General features: G+C 39.8%; 1 protein-coding gene and 2 long non-coding RNA genes across 4 annotated transcripts; 1 reads left to right on the top strand and 2 right to left on the bottom strand.

The window, feature by feature from the left end:
• Positions 1–90: 90 nt before the first annotated feature.
• On the bottom strand, positions 91–3,606 carry grpel1 (GrpE-like 1, mitochondrial). Of its 2 annotated transcripts, none has more exons than XM_040040844.1 (4): positions 3,457–3,606; positions 2,326–2,473; positions 1,896–1,977; positions 91–1,210 (listed from the first exon to the last, which is right to left on the bottom strand). In XM_040040844.1, the coding sequence occupies exons 1-4, from the start codon at positions 3,522–3,524 to the stop codon at positions 864–866; spliced, it is 645 nt and encodes a 214-aa protein (XP_039896778.1). In that variant the 5' UTR covers positions 3,525–3,606; the 3' UTR covers positions 91–863. The 2 variants fall into 2 exon arrangements, with proteins under 2 accessions (XP_039896778.1, XP_039896779.1); XM_040040845.1 differs by lacking the exon at positions 3,457–3,606 and adding an exon at positions 3,171–3,405.
• A 4,260-nt stretch (positions 3,607–7,866) lies between these two features.
• On the top strand, positions 7,867–17,935 carry LOC120739182. The gene is made up of 3 exons (XR_005697132.1): positions 7,867–7,907; positions 17,056–17,525; positions 17,812–17,935. It is a non-coding gene; the product is annotated as an uncharacterized LOC120739182 (long non-coding RNA).
• LOC120739181 lies at positions 15,221–16,499 on the bottom strand. Its single transcript, XR_005697131.1, has 2 exons — positions 16,314–16,499; positions 15,221–16,009 (listed from the first exon to the last, which is right to left on the bottom strand). It is a non-coding gene; the product is annotated as an uncharacterized LOC120739181 (long non-coding RNA).
• Positions 17,936–18,166: the final 231 nt, after the last annotated feature.

Here is an 18,166-nt window from a genome sequence, read left to right as displayed (position 1 = left end):
GGGACTCTGAACTGGTTGCATGAGCTACCTGCACCTTTCATTAAAATGCAGTCCATTAAAGACGTGTATAAAAGCCAAACACTACCACAATAAGGATTTCAAAATTGACCAGTTTATTTGGATGCAATGACAATTTGGACAAAAAGGTCCATATACAGAATTCTTCTACTGGACAGATAAAGCTCTCACATCACAGTCCACCACAACTCTGGGAGAGATGTTACACTGGCTGAAGTTGGCTTACCCCACCTGATCACATCCACAATACCAGGATTACTTTAACAGGGCTGATAGAAAGCCGCTATCAGCACAGTGTAAATGTCAACCTTCCTATCATTTCCTGTTGTGCTGTTCTTTCACTTTCTCACAAAATGAAATTAATTATTATTCTAATATATGGTTATTAATATGAGCATTTTACAATGAAGTCTGGAATGATAACAACATTAACCACTTTGTGAACATATTTTATACCTCATCTCTGCCCAAACAGTCTTGCAAGCAGGGGTTCACGATCTCACTTCATACTTTTTCTTATCATTTATAGTGCTGAGAAATATGCATATGAATATCTGTCCTTGTTTCCTTGATCAAAAGACAAAGATCACAACTTGCATGACTAATGAAGAAAAAAAAAAATCCTGTGCGATACATGGTGTATCTGTTAAAAACTGTTGGACACTGTCCAGATGCAAAGTTCAGCTGGGCTCCCCTTCTCTTTGAGGCACCTTAGGAAGGGGATGTGTGGACAGACGTGAGAAGATGATGGTAGGGTGCCTTGAGCAGTCTGCTGAGCCTGAGGTCAACCAACAGTCAGGAAAGAAATACTAATCCCGCTCTGTTACAGACTTACAGTGTCAGTTCTAGAGAGCTTTGGCTACACCCACCAAAGCTGGTCTGAGGGTACGCCCATGAAGCTTGTAGCCCACTTTGGTCACTACAGCAACAGTGCCAGGCTCTTTACCCTCGACAGGGGCGTGGAAGAGGGCCTCATGCTCATAGGGGTCAAATTTCTGGCCATCTGGGTTGAGCTTGATGAGGCCGTGCTTGGTGAACACCTTCTGGATCTGGACCTCGGTCATCACCAGGCCGTCGTACAGGTTCTTCAGGTGAGGGTTCTGGCTTGTCACCTCCTCCTTGGGCACGCTCTCTGTGGCCTTCTCTAAAATGTCTGCAACTTCCAGCAGGTCCTTGCAGAAGCTCTGGATCCCTAGTGAGGGTAAGATGTTGGATAATTATTCAGGTTACACCTTCAATTATATTGCATTTTTCTATCAACAATCAACTCTAACCTTGTATCATTTTTAAACTACTCAGCATTTTCTTGAGTCATTTTGAGTATAATCTAGCAACATATACCAAAGTCTAAAAGATATGATGTCACTATACAAAAACAACTGAATTAAACCACATAAGAAAATCCTTTTTCTAACAAGGCTAAAGTTGACCTCTTCTGACATCTTGTGGTAGGAACATGCAACAGCAGATCATTTTAGCCTTACAACCTAACAGTGCATCATGTGCACCTGTTTACTCACCGCATTGCACATTGATGGTTTATACTAGTGATAAGGGTGTAAATAGGTGCTGCAGTGATGACTGATAAGAATCTCCATTTAGACAAAACCTCCACATCAGCATTGGTGAAGGAAGAGAAGTTGTCAAAACCAGAAGCAGAGAAATTCCTTTTTCCGCTCATAGAAAGTCTCGAACTATTGCTATGTTCATGTGCTCATGTCTTCAACCTGGCTGCAACAGCAGCAACAAAGTGTGTGAGGTTACAAAAAACCAAAGGGTATTGAACCAGCTGAAACGACATTGAGGCAGTGGCTTGCACCAACAGATCCAGCGTCCACAGGTGCAAACTCAAAGCCTAAATGGAAACAAGCCCTTACCATATAATTTAGCATCCTCTATCATCTTCTGAGTTCTCGTCCTGAGGTTCTCTGTGTCTGCCAATGCCCTCTTGTACTTTTCCTGGAAACAAAGATGGAAACAAACTGCTGATTAAAAACTGCACTTACATTTGTTAAGCCCCTTTATAAAGGCTATAATGTTCTATCACTAAGACTAAAACTCATTTGAACTCAAAAGGGCCAAATACTTTAATCACATGCCCACTGGAGAATCCAAGCCTTTTATTTTGAGTGATAGATTATAAATGTATGTGCTGCTCTGTGAAGAACAGTAACTTCACAAAGAACAGCTAACTTGACAAAAGCTGAAGTACAGAAAAAGGTATCAACGTGGTAATGTTTATACCAGGTCAGTGTAACTTTGGTAACCACTGAACTGGAGGCTGATCTGCAGCCCACACTGACTTACTGTCATGTCCTTGAGCTGATCCTCCAGCTGGGTTTTCTCCTCCATTAGGGATTTCTCTGTTGGGCTTGGTTCTGGCTTCTCAGCCTCCTCCTCTGACCCGTGGCCATTCTTCTGCTGGGTGGCCATGCACAACAATCGGGGAGACCCCCTGGGTGGCAAGGACACTTAAATTTTAGCAAGATTTACACCATATATGCACCAGAGACTTTATTGGACGTGGCCAAAGCACTTTGATGTACAGTGCTAAAATATTTCTTAGTCCATAACTTGTGTTACTCTAAGCACTTTGATAACAGAAACCTGAAAAAGAGCTAATACAAATGTTTCCTCATAGCATACAAGGGTGTGAAAATGACACATTCAGTGTCCCCATATGAACACAATTTTAATATTCTTCAGCAAGCCATTTAAAGTCATTGTATAGGTGTACTAAATACATAAGACATTAAATATCAATTCAACTGGTAGAGGATCAACTTAGAATTTCTGCCACTCAATGATAAATGCCTAGTATATCATATATGTCAGCCTTATTTTGTTAAACTCATTGTAACAGCCCATTTCGCGGGATATGTGCATCTTTCTCTAGCCACGAGGAAAGTTTGGAGACCTGACGCTAATCTTGACATTACATTATTTAATGTAACACGAAGTTATAGTTACACAAGAGGGGCTTGTGTAAGGAAGGTATCTACATATATGAAATTAGTTTGGTCCATACGCATTGCGTCAAGTCCCACATAGAAACACAGAAGACGGTGTAGTACATTAAAGAGATCAAATAAATACAATTTTAAAAATCCCACGTCCACAACAGCGTGTGTAACAGACCCCTGGATATTTACTGTAGCATGGACTACTTTCAGGATACGTCAGGTTATGTCATCATCCTCCAGTTTCTAGGGATTACACACCTATACGGTGATTAGGCTTCAGTTTGACCCACTATATTATCAAACATACGTATTTAAGCGTTTCTTTGATCTGGATTTTCACGTTAATGATAACTGTGGGGACTATTTAACCCTACAAAAGCTAACTCTGCTAGCCACCACCTGACCAATGAAAGTCTGTCGTTACTGTAAAAACGCCCATGTTAGGGGACGTAACTCACCAATAAATACTCCTTACCTTATTAGCGCAGGCGAAGCTAGAAAAGAGTAGCTCTGTCTAACTGCTCGCACACACCAGCTCGCCATTTTCAGAATAATTAGCTGTGCAGTTCAAACCTCCTTGTAAAACACGCTGACGGGACGTACAACCCTGCTGTCAGCAGCGTGGAATTCGCACCAATCACTGACAAGTAAAAAGACCCACTCTCGCAGATGGCCAATCGTGTTTATTAAAGCGTTTGACGACATAATATAGTTCGGTTGAGTTGAAGTTAAAGGTGAAAAATGCATAGGAGAGCAAGGACAGTTTTTTTAAACCCTTATCAAACAGAAGGTTACTCATCGCTTGGTTATTCAACCGTAACCGTTTAAGTAGCAAAGACAGTCGTATATTTTATTTATTTTGTAGTGTATAAAACGCGATTGAATTAGTAGTAGTGGTAGTAGTAGTATCAGAATCAACAACAACACGGCAGAGCATGTTGGTGAGGAAAGGCAGCTAGGAAGCCTGATCCTTCTAAAGAGTTACTGACAGACCTGAATGAGACTCTAATACCAAAGAAGTACTAATTCAGTCTGTCTGTGAAGGTCATCCAGGTCATTGTAGTCAAAGGAGCTTGCAAAGAAAAGCGTCTGGACTTCTTTAACTTGCTTGAAGACGTTTCACCTCTCATCCGAGAAGCTTCTTCAGTTCTAAGGTCAAATGGTGGAGAGTCCCAGATTTAAACCTAGTGGGAGTATCCCCCCACAGAGGGACAAAAGGACCCCCTGATGATCCTCTAATCGCCTGAGCCAAGGTGTGAAACTGGGTGTGGGTCCCAATCAGCCAGGGTTTCGGGTGAGCTCTTTGTGAAACCTGGCCCCACCTTATCATGCGAATTCCTGAGGTCAGATGGCCCAGGATGTGAGTGGGCGTTAAGGCATCGACTACTAATAAAAATGTCTTGGATAGTTTATACAGTCAAAATTCTGAGTTTTTCAACAAAAAGAACAGCATTAGCAGAATAATAAGAGCAATTTTTAAATGGTTAATTTAAAGTTCTTGTGGAGGTCTAAGAGCAAAGTATTACAATGATCAAGCCAGCCTGATAAAAAATAAATAAATATAAGAAAGGATGTATATGGGAGACCTAAGATTGTAAAATGTACTTCAGATTTTGTTCTTAATTTGAAAATCAAAAGACAGATTATAGTCACTGATCACCGAGGTTCTTTTTTTTTAGTCTCAACAGTGCATGCAGCTCAGTAAATTAACCAGAACCATCAAAACAGATTTAGAGCTTCAAGTTGTTTATACGTAAATCCTATATAGTAGTGATTTGTCGGTTGTGAAGGAAATGGCTCTTAGAGCCGGCTGCTTATTGCGAGCCGTGTTTGTTTGTTTTTTCTTTCTCTCACCGTCTCTCGCACTTTTTTCCGCTTGACTCCACACAGGAGCCTTGTGCTTTGCCTGGGAAGAGGGGGGAGGGGCGGTAGTTACACGCAGTAGCACAGGAGCAGAGCGGGAGGGAGAGACCGAGAAAGAGAGCCAGGGACAACAACTTCACATTAGAAAGGTAAAGTAATCATCCACAACTATTTCCAGTTGCGGATGATAAAGGATTCAGAAAGTTTATTCATGCAGGCCCATATGACAGAGAATATGCATCTTCTTTTTGTTTTCATATTTTAATTTACATTTAATTGTGTTGAGGTTTGCAGTGTTTTGTGTTGTTTCACTTTAAATTTGTTTAAAAGGAAAAAGCTGAAAATTTAAATAGTTAAAAGCTGAACTGTGAATAGTTGGTTTTTGTAATATATGATTTATTTATTACATTTGATGTGGAGTGAATAAATAAAAGTATATTTACGATGGCCCCTAGAGACAAAGCACATACAAACTCCAAAACACGTAAAAACTCAGAAGCACGTAAAAACTCCAAAACACGTACAAAACACAACAGAAGTGCTCCAGGATGCTATGCTAGGCGCAGTGTTGAGCTTTTGTTACCTAGTGGCTACACCAGCCAGGAAGTACCAATGACCGGATTTGGTGTGTGGTAGTAACAGGTAAATGAACTTTTTTTTTTTTTTTTAATTATTTGAATATATACGAGTGTTTGTGTATAAATACACAAACCATACACATAGGCTTTCAATTGTGTAATTTAAGTGATCTAGGTAGCTCTGTTTTGGAAGTTCAGTTAACGCTAGAAATGTGTTTTGGAGTTTGTACGTGTTTTGTCTCTAGGGGCCACCACATATATTTATATATAAACATATATAAATAAAACCACTTTTTTTACATTAGTAATTCCTTTTGTGCATAATTTTATATTATTGTTAATAATAAATTAAAGCAACAAAACAACCTGAAGAGCCGGTTCGGAGCCGAAAGAGCCTCTAAAAAGAGCCGGAAAATCCCATCACTACTATATAGGATGGCAGTTTGGATGGCCCTTATTTAGGTTGAACCAAGTTTTAATGCTGGATTATGTTTCAAAAATTCAACAAATATAAAATTGTGATTGTGAGCTGTTTAAAGTCAGTGCGAAGAGTGTTATTTCTGAACTGAATAAAGTATTGTAGTGCAGAAACATTACCAAACATAACAAAAAAAAGTGGTCCCATAAGCCAGACATAAACCTCTTATGTAAGGAAATCAGTGGACTTATTACTAAATCAGGTAATCCAAATCAATTTTATTTATAAAGCACTTTTTTAACCAAGTTTAGCAAAGTGCTGTACAAGGCACCAAAACATCATACAATAACAACAACAACAACAACAATAATGACGCTAATAATTAGACGGTAAAAACACACCACTTACATTTGAGTTAAAAGCTTTGGAATAAAAATTCTTTTTATGTCGCACTTTAAAAACTGACAATGATGGGGCCCTCTAACATGGGCAAAGCTATCATTCGTAGCTCAGATATGTATGGTGGTGCTGATCCATTAAAGGTTTTAAAACCAAATTATTAATCCTAAAAACAAACAGGGAGCCAGCGGAGGGAGGCAAGGGCAGAGGAAATGTGCTCCTGTTTCCAATTACAAGATGAGCCGGAGCATTTTAGACTAACCGTAGGCAAGCAAGGCGTGCTTTGCTAAGGCAAACACAGAATGTGTTACATTACATTAGCCTGTGTTGTGATAAAAGCATGAATGAGACGTTCAAAAATTTGAAAAGATGAGGTGGATTTGATCTTGGATAAAAGCCTCAAGTAACTAGCTTTAATAGCACAATTTTTGTTAATCTAGTATATATAAAAACCATTCAGTTTTACACCAAGTTTAGTCACTGTTGGTTTAACATAACAGAGGGCCCAGGTCCAAGAGAGATGCAGCATACACACTTTGATATCATTCAGACTCTCCAGTAGTGCCTTAGAGGAGACAACATTTCTTTTTATAGACATAAATTTGGGGTCATCCCATCCGTAAAATCCATAAAAATGGTTGGCAATGCAATGTTTTTTTTTTTAAAAAGGCCATAAAGTCAAGCTTAAGTTGCTTTAGCTAGCCACCAGGTCTTCTAACTCTGCTAATTTATGTGATATTGTTTCTTGTGCGCTTGCTCTGTTCTGCTGTTGCTCTGTTCTCCTGTTCCCAGCAGGCAGGAAGGTCCCGCGTCAAACTATATACTGCCAAATATAAATTGCTGCAAAAATAAAAGTTTTTTGAGTAAAGTGGTCCAGCCTGACATGTGGTTCATTTTTATACTTTCTCATATAAGCATACACTACCCTGCAAACTCAAAACTGCCACTGAAAAGACAAGGACTCCCGACAAACCATCCAACTGTGATAAGCTGGGAGTGAGAAGAATGATCATCACCATAAGATCCCAGAGGTTTAAGGTGATCAGAGGCTTCCAGCTCTTCCCAAGGAATCTCCTCCGTGCGCTGAGACCGTACTGGGAGATGCAAACCTTCTGGCAATGATACATGTGTCATTCAAGAGGAGTTGGACTACCCGTTCAACCTCTGTAGAGGCCAGGTATTACATCATGCTACCAGTAGTAACACTGACCCAAGCCAAATGCAAAACTAGTAAAAAAAGGAGCCATGAGGGAAGGAGGGAAAACGTCAGCAGCATCTACCTGTAAGCTATTCCTGTTTTGCAGGGATGTCAGGCACGTGCAGAGGGGGGGCTAGAGGGGCTTGAGCACCCGCCCCTTTCCTGATGGGTGCCCAAAGTGCCCTTTTGTTGAGGCAACTTTATTTATTTTTTAATGTGTGTGTGCGTGCGGAGTCCCGTCTGTGCCCCTCAACAATAATATTTAACTATTAATCACAGTTTTGCTAAATAAAAGGATCTGGCTTGCATCAGTCACATGATCACATTTAACCAATGATCGCCCTTGACAGCAGAACGCGCTGGTTACGAGCCGGGAACGAGCTCACAGAGAGCACGCGCATTTGTTGCGGTCCGGAGCTGTAGGAGAAACACAAGTTAACTCAGAGACACAGACTGATGCGACAAAACCAGTAAGTAGGTGTACAGCGTACACTGTAGTGTATAGCACCCAGGAGTATTGGCTTATTACGTACACGTTGGTAAGCTGTCTTGTTGCAACTGACGAACTGAAACAAACGAGCGTGCTTTGTGTGCAACAGCGCGACAAACATTACCTGTCCTTTTATTAACTGCACAAGTAGTGCTGGTCATAGCTGCTGGCTACCTGTGTAAGGCTGTCATGGGTCTGTAGCTCTGTCACCGTTTTAGGGAACATATTTAGTTTTAACCCTTAGATGCACACGTGGGGTCAAAAATGACCCCACGGGTTGTTTTTCTTCAAAATCTTTAAAATGCAAAGTTGTAATATATTCATATTCCAGGTATTCCTCATAAAATATGTTTGTAACATGAGGCTATTTGCATTTTTATTTATTTTTTCATTAATTTTTAAAAAATGCAGTTTTTGTATCACTACCCCACTCTTCCACAAGTGAGGTCAAAAATGACCCCAAGCAGTTCCTATGGATTTTCTATGAAACTTTCATTCTTAGCAACTCTGACTGTCCCACTTATACTTCTGATGGATCAAGAATTTATTTTTACACAGTAACATACACGATTTAAAGTCAGGGCTGCACATAAGTGGTCCGCAGATGTGCATTCGCTGTCAAAATAAAAGTATTCCCGGAAATTCTGAGAATACCCGCTTCTTTTGCGGTGGAGGAACACCAAAGTAATTGCTTACGGAGCTTGCTTCTTCGACATCTTTAGGAGTTCTGAACAAATGTCTGTCCTCCTCCAGAACATCTAATGTACGCAAACGAACGTTCCAACTTCTTATCTGGTGCGCGTCTTTTATTTTGACAGCAAATGCGCACCTGCGGACTATTTATGTGCAGCCCTGTTTAGTTTCTTGTACATTTCAAACATTGTCCTTTCTGATGGTTTTTTTTTTTTAATATTTAAAGTAACATGGCTGCTATGAGGCCAGCTGTGGACCTTGCCCTACAAATGATCCAGGACGGATGGGATGAAGAGCCCATCGGAGGCATTGACTCAGAATTTGACATCTCAGATATAGAGGACCCAGACTATTGTCGTCCCCCTCCCCCCGAACAAGACTAGTCAGATACAGAGGAGTCCTCTGAAGAGGAAATGGATATTGAGTCTAACAGAATGAGCCCCTCTTACTGCTCTGGCCACAATATTCTGAATTAGTCAGCCAGGGCTTGCACCTGGGTTTAGTACTTTCTCCCCAGTAAGTGCATGGAAGATGTTCATGTCTGATAATATAATAGAAGAGGTGCTGACATGCACAAACATGGAGGCACAAAGAGTAGCCACAGACAGGGGAAAAGAGTGGAAAAATGTAATCAAACAAAAGCTCCTGGCCTTCATTTGATTGACCATTTTTGCAGGAAGTGAGAAGAACTGGGATGTACAAGTTGGTGTGTTTTTTGGGAGTCCTCTGCATAACCCATTGTACAAGGCCACTATGTCAATTCAAAGATTTAAAGATATTAACCATTTCTTGCACTTTGATGACAAGAGGACCAGAGCCTACTGACTGAAAACAAACCACATGGCAGCTTTCTGCTACATATGGGGCCTGTTCCTGGTCAACTGCAGGCAGAAATTCATCCTCAGTGATTGTGTTACAGTGGATGAACAACTTGTGCCTTTCAGAGGGAAGACCCAGCTTCTGCAGTATATGCAGAGCAAGCATACAAAAGTGATACAAGCGATAGAAAAACTGCAATTTCTTAAAATTAATGAAAAAATAAATAAAAATGTAAAGTGCCTCATGTCACAAACGTGTTTTATGAGGAATACCTCAAATATGAGAATGTTACAACTCTTCGTTTTAAAGCTTTTGAAGAATAACAACAGAGTTTGTAGCAAAATGCATTATTTCTATTTGGGGTCATTTTTGACCCCACTCGTGGAAGAGTGTAGGTATTGGTAGGTTGTGCATCCAAGGGTTAAAGTAAGTTACAGAGCTTTTCCTGCCCTTCTGGAGGGATTATATTTCACTAAAAAACGATCTAATATGCATGTCCACATAATTATGCATTATTATAATTATAATATATTAAAAAACACACGCTGTATTTTAAAGAACATACATTAAGAAGCAGATTATATTAGATTTATATTTTAAATAAGACAAAATTTGGATTTTACAGCAGTAAAATTATTGTATCTCTACAGTTTAAAAATGTAATAAGCTTTGCCCCTGCACAGAGTGGATAGTGAAACAAATGGAATCATCATAAATACATTATTTCATATTTATTACTTCCCCCTCCTCATTGCTTTATTATTGTAGCTCTAGTAATAAATAATAATGTAAGGATTCTGGATCAGCACCGTGATGCCCATAGTATATTCAGTATTCTGAAGAAGGTCTAAAATGTCACTGTGTGTGCGCGCATGTGTGTGTTTTATTTAGATGGATTTTTAAAAAAAATATTACTCATGATATAACATTGTCCAGACATGCCTGGTAAGGACATGAGGAGGAAACAGTAGAGCTGTGTGAGGCTACTAAAGGCAGTGCTATAACATTTTTCTGTCATCATTTTATTTTAGATTAAGTGCTGGAGTTGTTAGGTGTGGATAATTATAGTTTATTGCAATAGCAAGTTGTGCCTTGTTCTCACATAGCAAGTGGAGAGTGATATATGAAATGATGGGATGGAAGGAAGAAGAGAAGCAAAGAGTGATTCACAGGCAGAGCCTAAATTATTTCTCACAGTTTTTGTTGCCTTATGGTTCCAAGCGCTGTCACCAATCTTTGCATTTTGTTATTATCTCATGACACTTGTTTAATCAGCTACTCTCCTGTGGACTTTTTAATGTCTACAGTCTCAGACCAACACAGCCCTGCCCTTCCCATATTAGATTCTTGATGAATGTGTGTTGTTGTTATTCAGCCTGGTTCAATGTGCCCCTTTTTAACTTTGAGCACCCGCCCCTTTAAACCTCTCTGCACGGCCCTGCTCATTGTTGCCCCTTTACTTCACCTGTTGCAGTCAGCTGAAAGTGACTGACCGGGTCTCAGAAGTTTAATCGACCTGATGCTATACTCTGATTAAAAAGCGTTCCTTTTTCATTTATTTGAGCAGACAAACACATGCACACACAAACTTGTGAGCAGTTATAGGTGAAATGTGGCTCCATTATGAGAGTTGTGACAGTCAAATTGCCTATATCTTCCACCGTGCTCCTGTGAATGATATTTCCACTTACAGCCTGGTATTTGAAGATGTGTTGTCACTCTGTCTGCTTCCCATCAGCGAATCAGCTTCATTCTACATGAAATTAAACCTTGCATCATTTTTCTGTCTCTTTATGTCACACACACAATTCAAGTTCCTTTTCATTTCCTCTGTCCTCCTCCTCTTCTTTCAGAGCACATCTGACAAGGTGGAGCTAATTGATCAGCCTGCCATTTTCTCTGCCCCCCCCCCAGCCCTGTGACTCCACCTGTTCACATTTCTCTGTCACTGCCTTAAAGGGCTGGAAAAGTGAGGAGGGAAATGACTCCATTTTGCAGTAAGCGGAGCAGACATGTTGGCTCTTCCTCATTAGGAGGGGGTTTGTTTCATGAGGTGGAGCACAGATCCTTCTTGTTTCTGCTTTGATGAGGCTGCTCAGTGTCAGACTTTGATGTCTGTCATTAATGAACCTCTTTAAACATTTTTGACTCAGGCAGCTTGGTGCTGCTGAAAGCTTAGCAGCAGCTACTCTCACTGACTAAAACCATCAGACAGAAGCTTTAACCCAGTTTCTTTTTTCATGTGTAAAAGCATGTTCAAGGCTTTTCACCAAGATGTTCTCGCATTCTAGCAGCTTTTGTTGAGACATCTGAATTTAAGCTGAGTTAAGTTTAGCACTTGGTGCAGAGTACAGTCAGCCAGAGAGGGCTGCTTCTCCTCAAGCTATTGAGATGTTGTCCGAGGCACAATCTCAGTAATCTGAAGTTTACAACAGGGAGTTATTACACCCTGAGGCTGTTAAGCATTGTTGGAAAAACCAAAGCATAGTTTTATTTACATTTCAGAAGGAAAACATTTCTTTTCGACAGTTTATATCTATTAAAAAATACATTATTATTAAGTGAGCTCTTTTTTCATAATGAACAACTTTTAATTTGGTGCAACTAACTACAACTTGAAGCTGGCTTACAAACTTAAGTGCATTGAAAAGCACTCTAAACACCCCGTAAAAGGAAACTCGAGGTGAGCATGAACGCACTGTCAAGCACATATGCATGCAGTTTGAACTTTGGTGGACATACTACTAAATTTTATTTTGCTACAAAGTCACTGACCCATTTAAAGCACTTTCAGATTTGACAGGTCTATGCATGGAGTTTTATGTCCCAGTCTCCATTCACATAGAGAATTATAACTCTATAATGCAACACAATGGTGACCTTTCCAGGGTGTACCCCACCTTTTCGCTCAGTCACAGCTGGGATAGGGTCCAGCACAGCCACGACTCTGAGATGGACAAGCAGAACAGATTCAGTTCACAACAACAATTGCTTCAAGGGACTTTATATTGTAAGGTTAATTTTTTCATGTATTCACACAGGCTCCTAACTGATTTTTTTGATAGGTCTCATCTATTTTGTTGACCCTCATTCTTGCCGCTCTTCAATCTTTCTTCCTTTCCAAAGTTTGATAGAGGCGACACGATGAGTGTGTTTGTCAGGCGCCTATTTGGGTTAAGGCTTTAGTCCTCATGAATAATCATGATGAGCCCCCAGCCTTGGGGATAGTGCAGCAGACAGACTGTTTGTTTACCAGTGATGTTGCAGCAACTCGCCTCTAAACCTAATGTGCCAAAATAGCAGAAAAAGGAATTGGAGGCGGCTGATGGTAGTCAGGCACAAATGAGGGGCTTAGGCACTGAAGGAGAGCATGAACACAAGGGCACAGAGGAAAATAAACCTCACTTCAAAGTTGCTCATACTGGAAGAAAGGTCGAGAGCCGGTGGGTGGATACAGATTGAAAGTTTGTTGTTTTTTTGTTTTTTGCGCAAACTGGAAGACAACATATTCAAGGTTGTTCAATTATTCATGTGTGGGGATTCACTCCAAGCCCTTTTACTTCCCATCCAACAAGACTAACAAGACCTTCACAGTATTACCAAGGGGATGTTTGTTTACACAGATCAGATCGAGGGCAGGAAAATAGTTCGCTTGGGTCAGATGATTGCCACAGAGTTTGATGGGCATAGTGTGTAGGCCACCAGCAGGGGGCATTCAAGTACATATTTTAATGAATGGCCTGGGAGCAGTTTCGGTGACATGAGAATCAGCGAGGAGAGTGCATGCTATGGACAACAAAGCCTGGAGGGACTCTTTCACAGTGTTAGTGACACTTGCAGGACAGCCGGGTTCCCGGAGGAGCACTTTCATTCTTTTTTTTGGTATTTCTCTGAGAGCAGCTCATACAGTCGTACAGTGAGCGCTGAACGCGCACAAAGAGGGAGAGGGACCCTGTCAACAGCACTATTTGTACAGCCCATCACTTTGTGTAATGGAGAGGGAGAGTGCTCTGGTGCTGCATAAATGCTAAATGCAAAACTTCAGTCAAATGAAAAGAATTTGTTCTCAGAAGATCCCGGGGTCTTTAAGCTTAGTAATGTACTAGCAGTGAATTGCATCACCCACTTAAATTCTCATAACTGCTAGTTTCAAACTAGGGATCTGCTGAATTAGGCAGTAATAAGAGATGTCTTAGTTTGTAAAGCCTTCAGTAATGTACAAATCAGTTACAAAGCAGAAAGCATTCAGTGATGTAAATAGGATGTTTCAGTATAAGTTACATGTGGCGGGGCGTGGTTTTCCGGTGCTGCTGCAGGTGCGATTGACCCACCTGAGCGGCATCTGCAATCACGCCTCGCCGGCTTAAAAGTTCTGAGTTTTTGGCGAATGTTGTTGTTGTGGTTGTTATGTAGAGCTGGCAGCGGGAGAGCTCTGTGTGTATTGTGGACAGCAACCCTCAAAGTATTAATGAAAGTGATCAAAATGCCACTGGGTCTGCCGTAGTCATTTACATTACATTATAATGTTTAATTTCATGCTTTGGATAGCAGGCAAAAAATATCACTGCAAAGCTGATGCACCTTATTATACACTCTCCGGTAGCGTGTGTTTAGCCCTGTTTACTGGTCATAGTCTCTATGTTCCTCTTTTCTCACCTGATCAACCACAATAGTCACGGTACATAGTAGGCCCTCCCTGAGCCTGTTTCCACTTAAGGTCTTTTGCTTTTAGAAGGGAGTTCTTCCTCCCCACTGTTCAATTTACTCAGTTTTATTTATATTGCATCATTTTACAAGAGTTACCTCAAGGCACGGCTATGCAGTGATATTTGAGGGGGCAGGTGCTCAAAGTTAAAAGGGGGACCAGGCTGAATAACAACAACCCACGTTCATCAAGAATCCAATATGGAATCGCCATAGGAGAGATGGTGGCTGATTAAAGAAGTGTTATGAGATATACAATATACAATTTTTATCATCAAATGCAATTTTCTCATTTCAAGCCATATGTAAATAAAACCACTTTTTTTTTTTACATTAGTAATTCCTTTGGTGCATAATTTTATATTATTGTTAATAATAAATTAATTAAAGCAACAAAACAACCTGAAGATCCAGTTCGGAGTCGAAAGAGTCGAGCCGACTCATCTTTTTAGTCAGGCGAGCCGAAAGAGCCGGTTCTCAAATTGACAAATTTGTGGTGTTGCCACAGCACCTCACTTTCTTGCCACATGTATCACAAATCACGTCTCGGCTGTTTGTGGATGTAAAATACGTCCGCACATAACTCCAATTACGCTCAGCCATTGTTGTGAGTGCGCACGCCAAGGGCCTGCCACATTTCGCACATGACTATGAAAGGCAGAAGAGGAAGTAGTTCCTTCCAATTGTAGACAATCCGAATGAAATAGGTTATTTCCACTGTGTTCCTGTTAATGATAAACTACAAATTTACCCTAAATTACTAAAATATCCATATTTTAATGTGAGAATCAATTCTAGAACATAAATGACTGGTATCGGAGGAATTGATATTTCAGTATCGATCCGCACATCACTAGTCTCCAGCCATATCAGCAACTGGCGTCGCTTTCCCTCTGTGCATATCAATCAGTAAGCGTTAATCTTCCTGTCTAACTACATTTTTGCATTTTCCTTTTGACCATTCTGTCAATCCTTTTGTAACACTTCTGGAGTCGTTACAGTATACTAGGACCAGTTAGGTTCGACTACTAGAGCAGTAATGAGCGTAGCATGTAATAAAGACCACAGACCAGTAAATACGTTTAAATTGCCGGCTTATTATTTTGTGAAGACAGAGAATAGACAGTTATAGACACATTACATAAAACATTCAACATCACACATTTAAGGAAAACAAGATATTTCTTTCCCCTTTTTTGTTCAGTATGTTCTGTTAGTTCATCCTATTTATCTCAAAACCTTTTATTTGGCTTTAGAAGGATGTTATTTTCAACCTAGGTTATTGTTTTATTTATTTCAAGTTCTAAGTTCAAGTTTATCCTTTGATCTATTTGAGTTAACACTGTGTTATTTTAAATCAAGTTTAGTTCTTTAGGCCCAAGATTTAATTTAATCTTGGTCTAGGTTCACCTTTAAATTTCAACCAGTTCTTATTTTGTTTTAACCCAACAAAATTATTTACATTTCCATTAACACCATTACAGCATTAAAAGGTAAGGTTGACCAAAATAAATTACAAAAATAAATAAATAAATGTAAAACTGAAAGTAATTCAGCAAAAGGCTGAATAAATCCCTTAAACAAATAAACAAAAGAAAGTTGTCTCTGTGTCCTTTAACTATTAATCCTGGAATTGCTCCGAATGATTATCCAGTGCTTTGAAAGTCCGCTGCTCTTTTGCAGAGGTGTATGGATTAATCCTACCAGTTTTTTCAGCGAAAGAGCTCAACGTCCAGCAGGGGGCGTTTTCCTTTTTCCTGCTCGGTACAGTTCAATGGGTCCGTGGGTGGCTCGCCATCTTGTTTCTCGCTCAGCGGATCAAACTCCGATTCTAGCTCAGCATTTCCCGATCCAAACCTTAATGGCCTACCATAACAACAAAATAAAGTGCATAAACATTCGAAAATAACACATGGGTAGCCCTTAAATAACAGTAAAAGTCCATTTTTTCCAGCTTATTTAGCCGTAAATGAGGTGATGCCAATATGGCGCGCTGAAACACCGTCAAAGGCCTTTGAAGTACAGCCTGTGTGTCGTTTAAGCACGAATCCACCGTTTTTAACATAAAACAACATAAATCTGCTACCTTGGCTCTCCATTTGCATGAAATGAGCAATATAATACAACAAAACATTTCTTGCATGAAATAAAATACAATTTCTGAACTCACCAAGTCCCGTTTGGTTATGTTCACAACGTCACCAAGGCAAGGACAGGTCGGAAAAACAAAAATACATTCTCCAGGGCACAAAAATGGCTTTAAGTAGATTTTTGGCTTATTTTTTACTATCTTTCCACTCATTTAAGCAGCAGCTCTGCAAGGACTGTCTGCATTTCTTTCTCTCTAGCGTCAAAAAGAAGGAACAACCCGACTGGGTGTGGTTATCACAGGAGTCACGCTGCTGCGTGCCCTTTCACAATAAGAGTCTCAACACATATTTTAGCCATTTTACCTGGATGAACATAAAACACCATGAATTAGCAAGTTCTGTACCCTTTTAACATGTTTTTAAACACAAATGAAATCCTATAACATGAATTATATCATTGCTGATGTTTTTAATGAATTTTCTAACCATTATGATCTATTTACTGACTATTTATCACCTGTAATATATTTCTTATGACTGTTTATACTAACAGGCTTTTATTTGTTGTTAGCTATGTTAACCAGGGTTACACTTTCATTTCAAAAAATATCACAATGGTTTGTAACACGTACAATACACTTTTTTAAAAAATATCTAAAAACTCTAGTTTAACTCCCGTGACAGTTTATACATTACATGTCTACATCACCTATCATGGCCTCATCAGGTATCTCATATCATCTTGTTATTGTTATGTTATGCTCCTTTGATATTTCACTAGTTTGCGTGTTTAAAACTATTTTTGTTTTTCTTTATATTTAGACTCTGATTTAAGCCAGATGTGTTAACCTGATCCCTGCGGAACACCAGCTCTGCTTGGATTTTGACCCCGAGTGACCACGTGTTGTTTCCAGCCTGAGTTTGCCTGAAATGCTGTGAGTCTTGTTCGAAAGATTGCGCCCAAGACAAACTCCGCCTCTGAGGCGTGCCTACTTTTAGTTGCCATCAGTGAGATACCAGAGCCGGGCTCCACATATCCAATCAGGAGCACAACCAAGACAGCTTTTGAGATTTTGCAAACTCTCCAGAAATATACAAGTCCTTACCAACTGCTCTGCAACCCAGTGTTTCTGGTCCCCTCACCAACATCGCTTTTGAGATATTTTTCATGAACCACCAAAAAAGCAATTTTAACCACCAGTACAGAAGACTGCATTTGGATCTGAGGGCAGCAGCGGGGACAAATGATTGTGAAGAAGCGACGGACATTTCATGGCTGGTCTTAGATCATTGTGAGTTATTGTGTCTTATGGTGAAAAGTACATAGTTTTGCAAGTGGAATACAAGCACTGTGGAAAAAGTAAACGTGTGTAAGTTCTCTAAAACTGTTTTGTGAACGCTTTGCTCCCTACGTTATGCTTTGAAAATGTGATACATGTGATGTGATCGTCAAAGAACATGATTTTTTTCTTTTTTTTTTAAACTTTTATTCGTATGCTTTTAAAACTATGTCAGATTATAACATACAAATAAGTTTTTAAGATTATGTTTTTCTTGCACCATGTGTAATTTTTATAGACACCTTCTTCATCAAAATCGGACCTGTTGCCGATTGGCTGTGTCGGACCCACCGGGCCCGCCCCTGTGATATGTGATTGGTAGCCGCTGAAGGTAGGCGAGTTGGTCTCGGGCACAAAGTTTCGAAAAGAGGTAGGCAGCATTTTGCTAGTAGTGATGGGATGCTCTTTTTAGAGAACAGCTCTTTCGGCTCACCTCACTAAAAAGAGCCGACTCTTTCGGCTCCCAACCGGATCTTCAGGTTGTTTTGTTGCTTTAATTAATTTATTATTAACAATAATATAAAATTATGCACAAAAAGAATTACTAATGTAAAAAAAGTGGTTTTATTTATATATGTTTATATATAAATATA

This window comes from Simochromis diagramma, unplaced genomic scaffold, assembly GCF_900408965.1.
Source record: "Simochromis diagramma unplaced genomic scaffold, fSimDia1.1 OVJJ01000317.1, whole genome shotgun sequence".
Lineage (NCBI taxonomy): Eukaryota > Metazoa > Chordata > Actinopteri > Cichliformes > Cichlidae > Simochromis > Simochromis diagramma.
This window is presented reverse-complemented; position numbering and strand designations above follow the sequence as displayed.

Excerpts from the sequence above, each read along its gene's own strand:
- grpel1 (XM_040040844.1), bottom strand. The coding sequence starts at position 3,524 with ATGGCGAGCTGGTGTGTGCGAGCAGTTAGACAGAGCTACTCTTTTCTA. Across the intron at positions 2,474-3,456 it reads GCTTCGCCTGCGCTAATAAG|GGGGTCTCCCCGATTGTTGT; the intron begins GTAAGGAGTATT and ends CTTGCCACCCAG. Across the intron at positions 1,211-1,895 it reads AGAGGATGCTAAATTATATG|GGATCCAGAGCTTCTGCAAG; the intron begins GTAAGGGCTTGT and ends TACCCTCACTAG.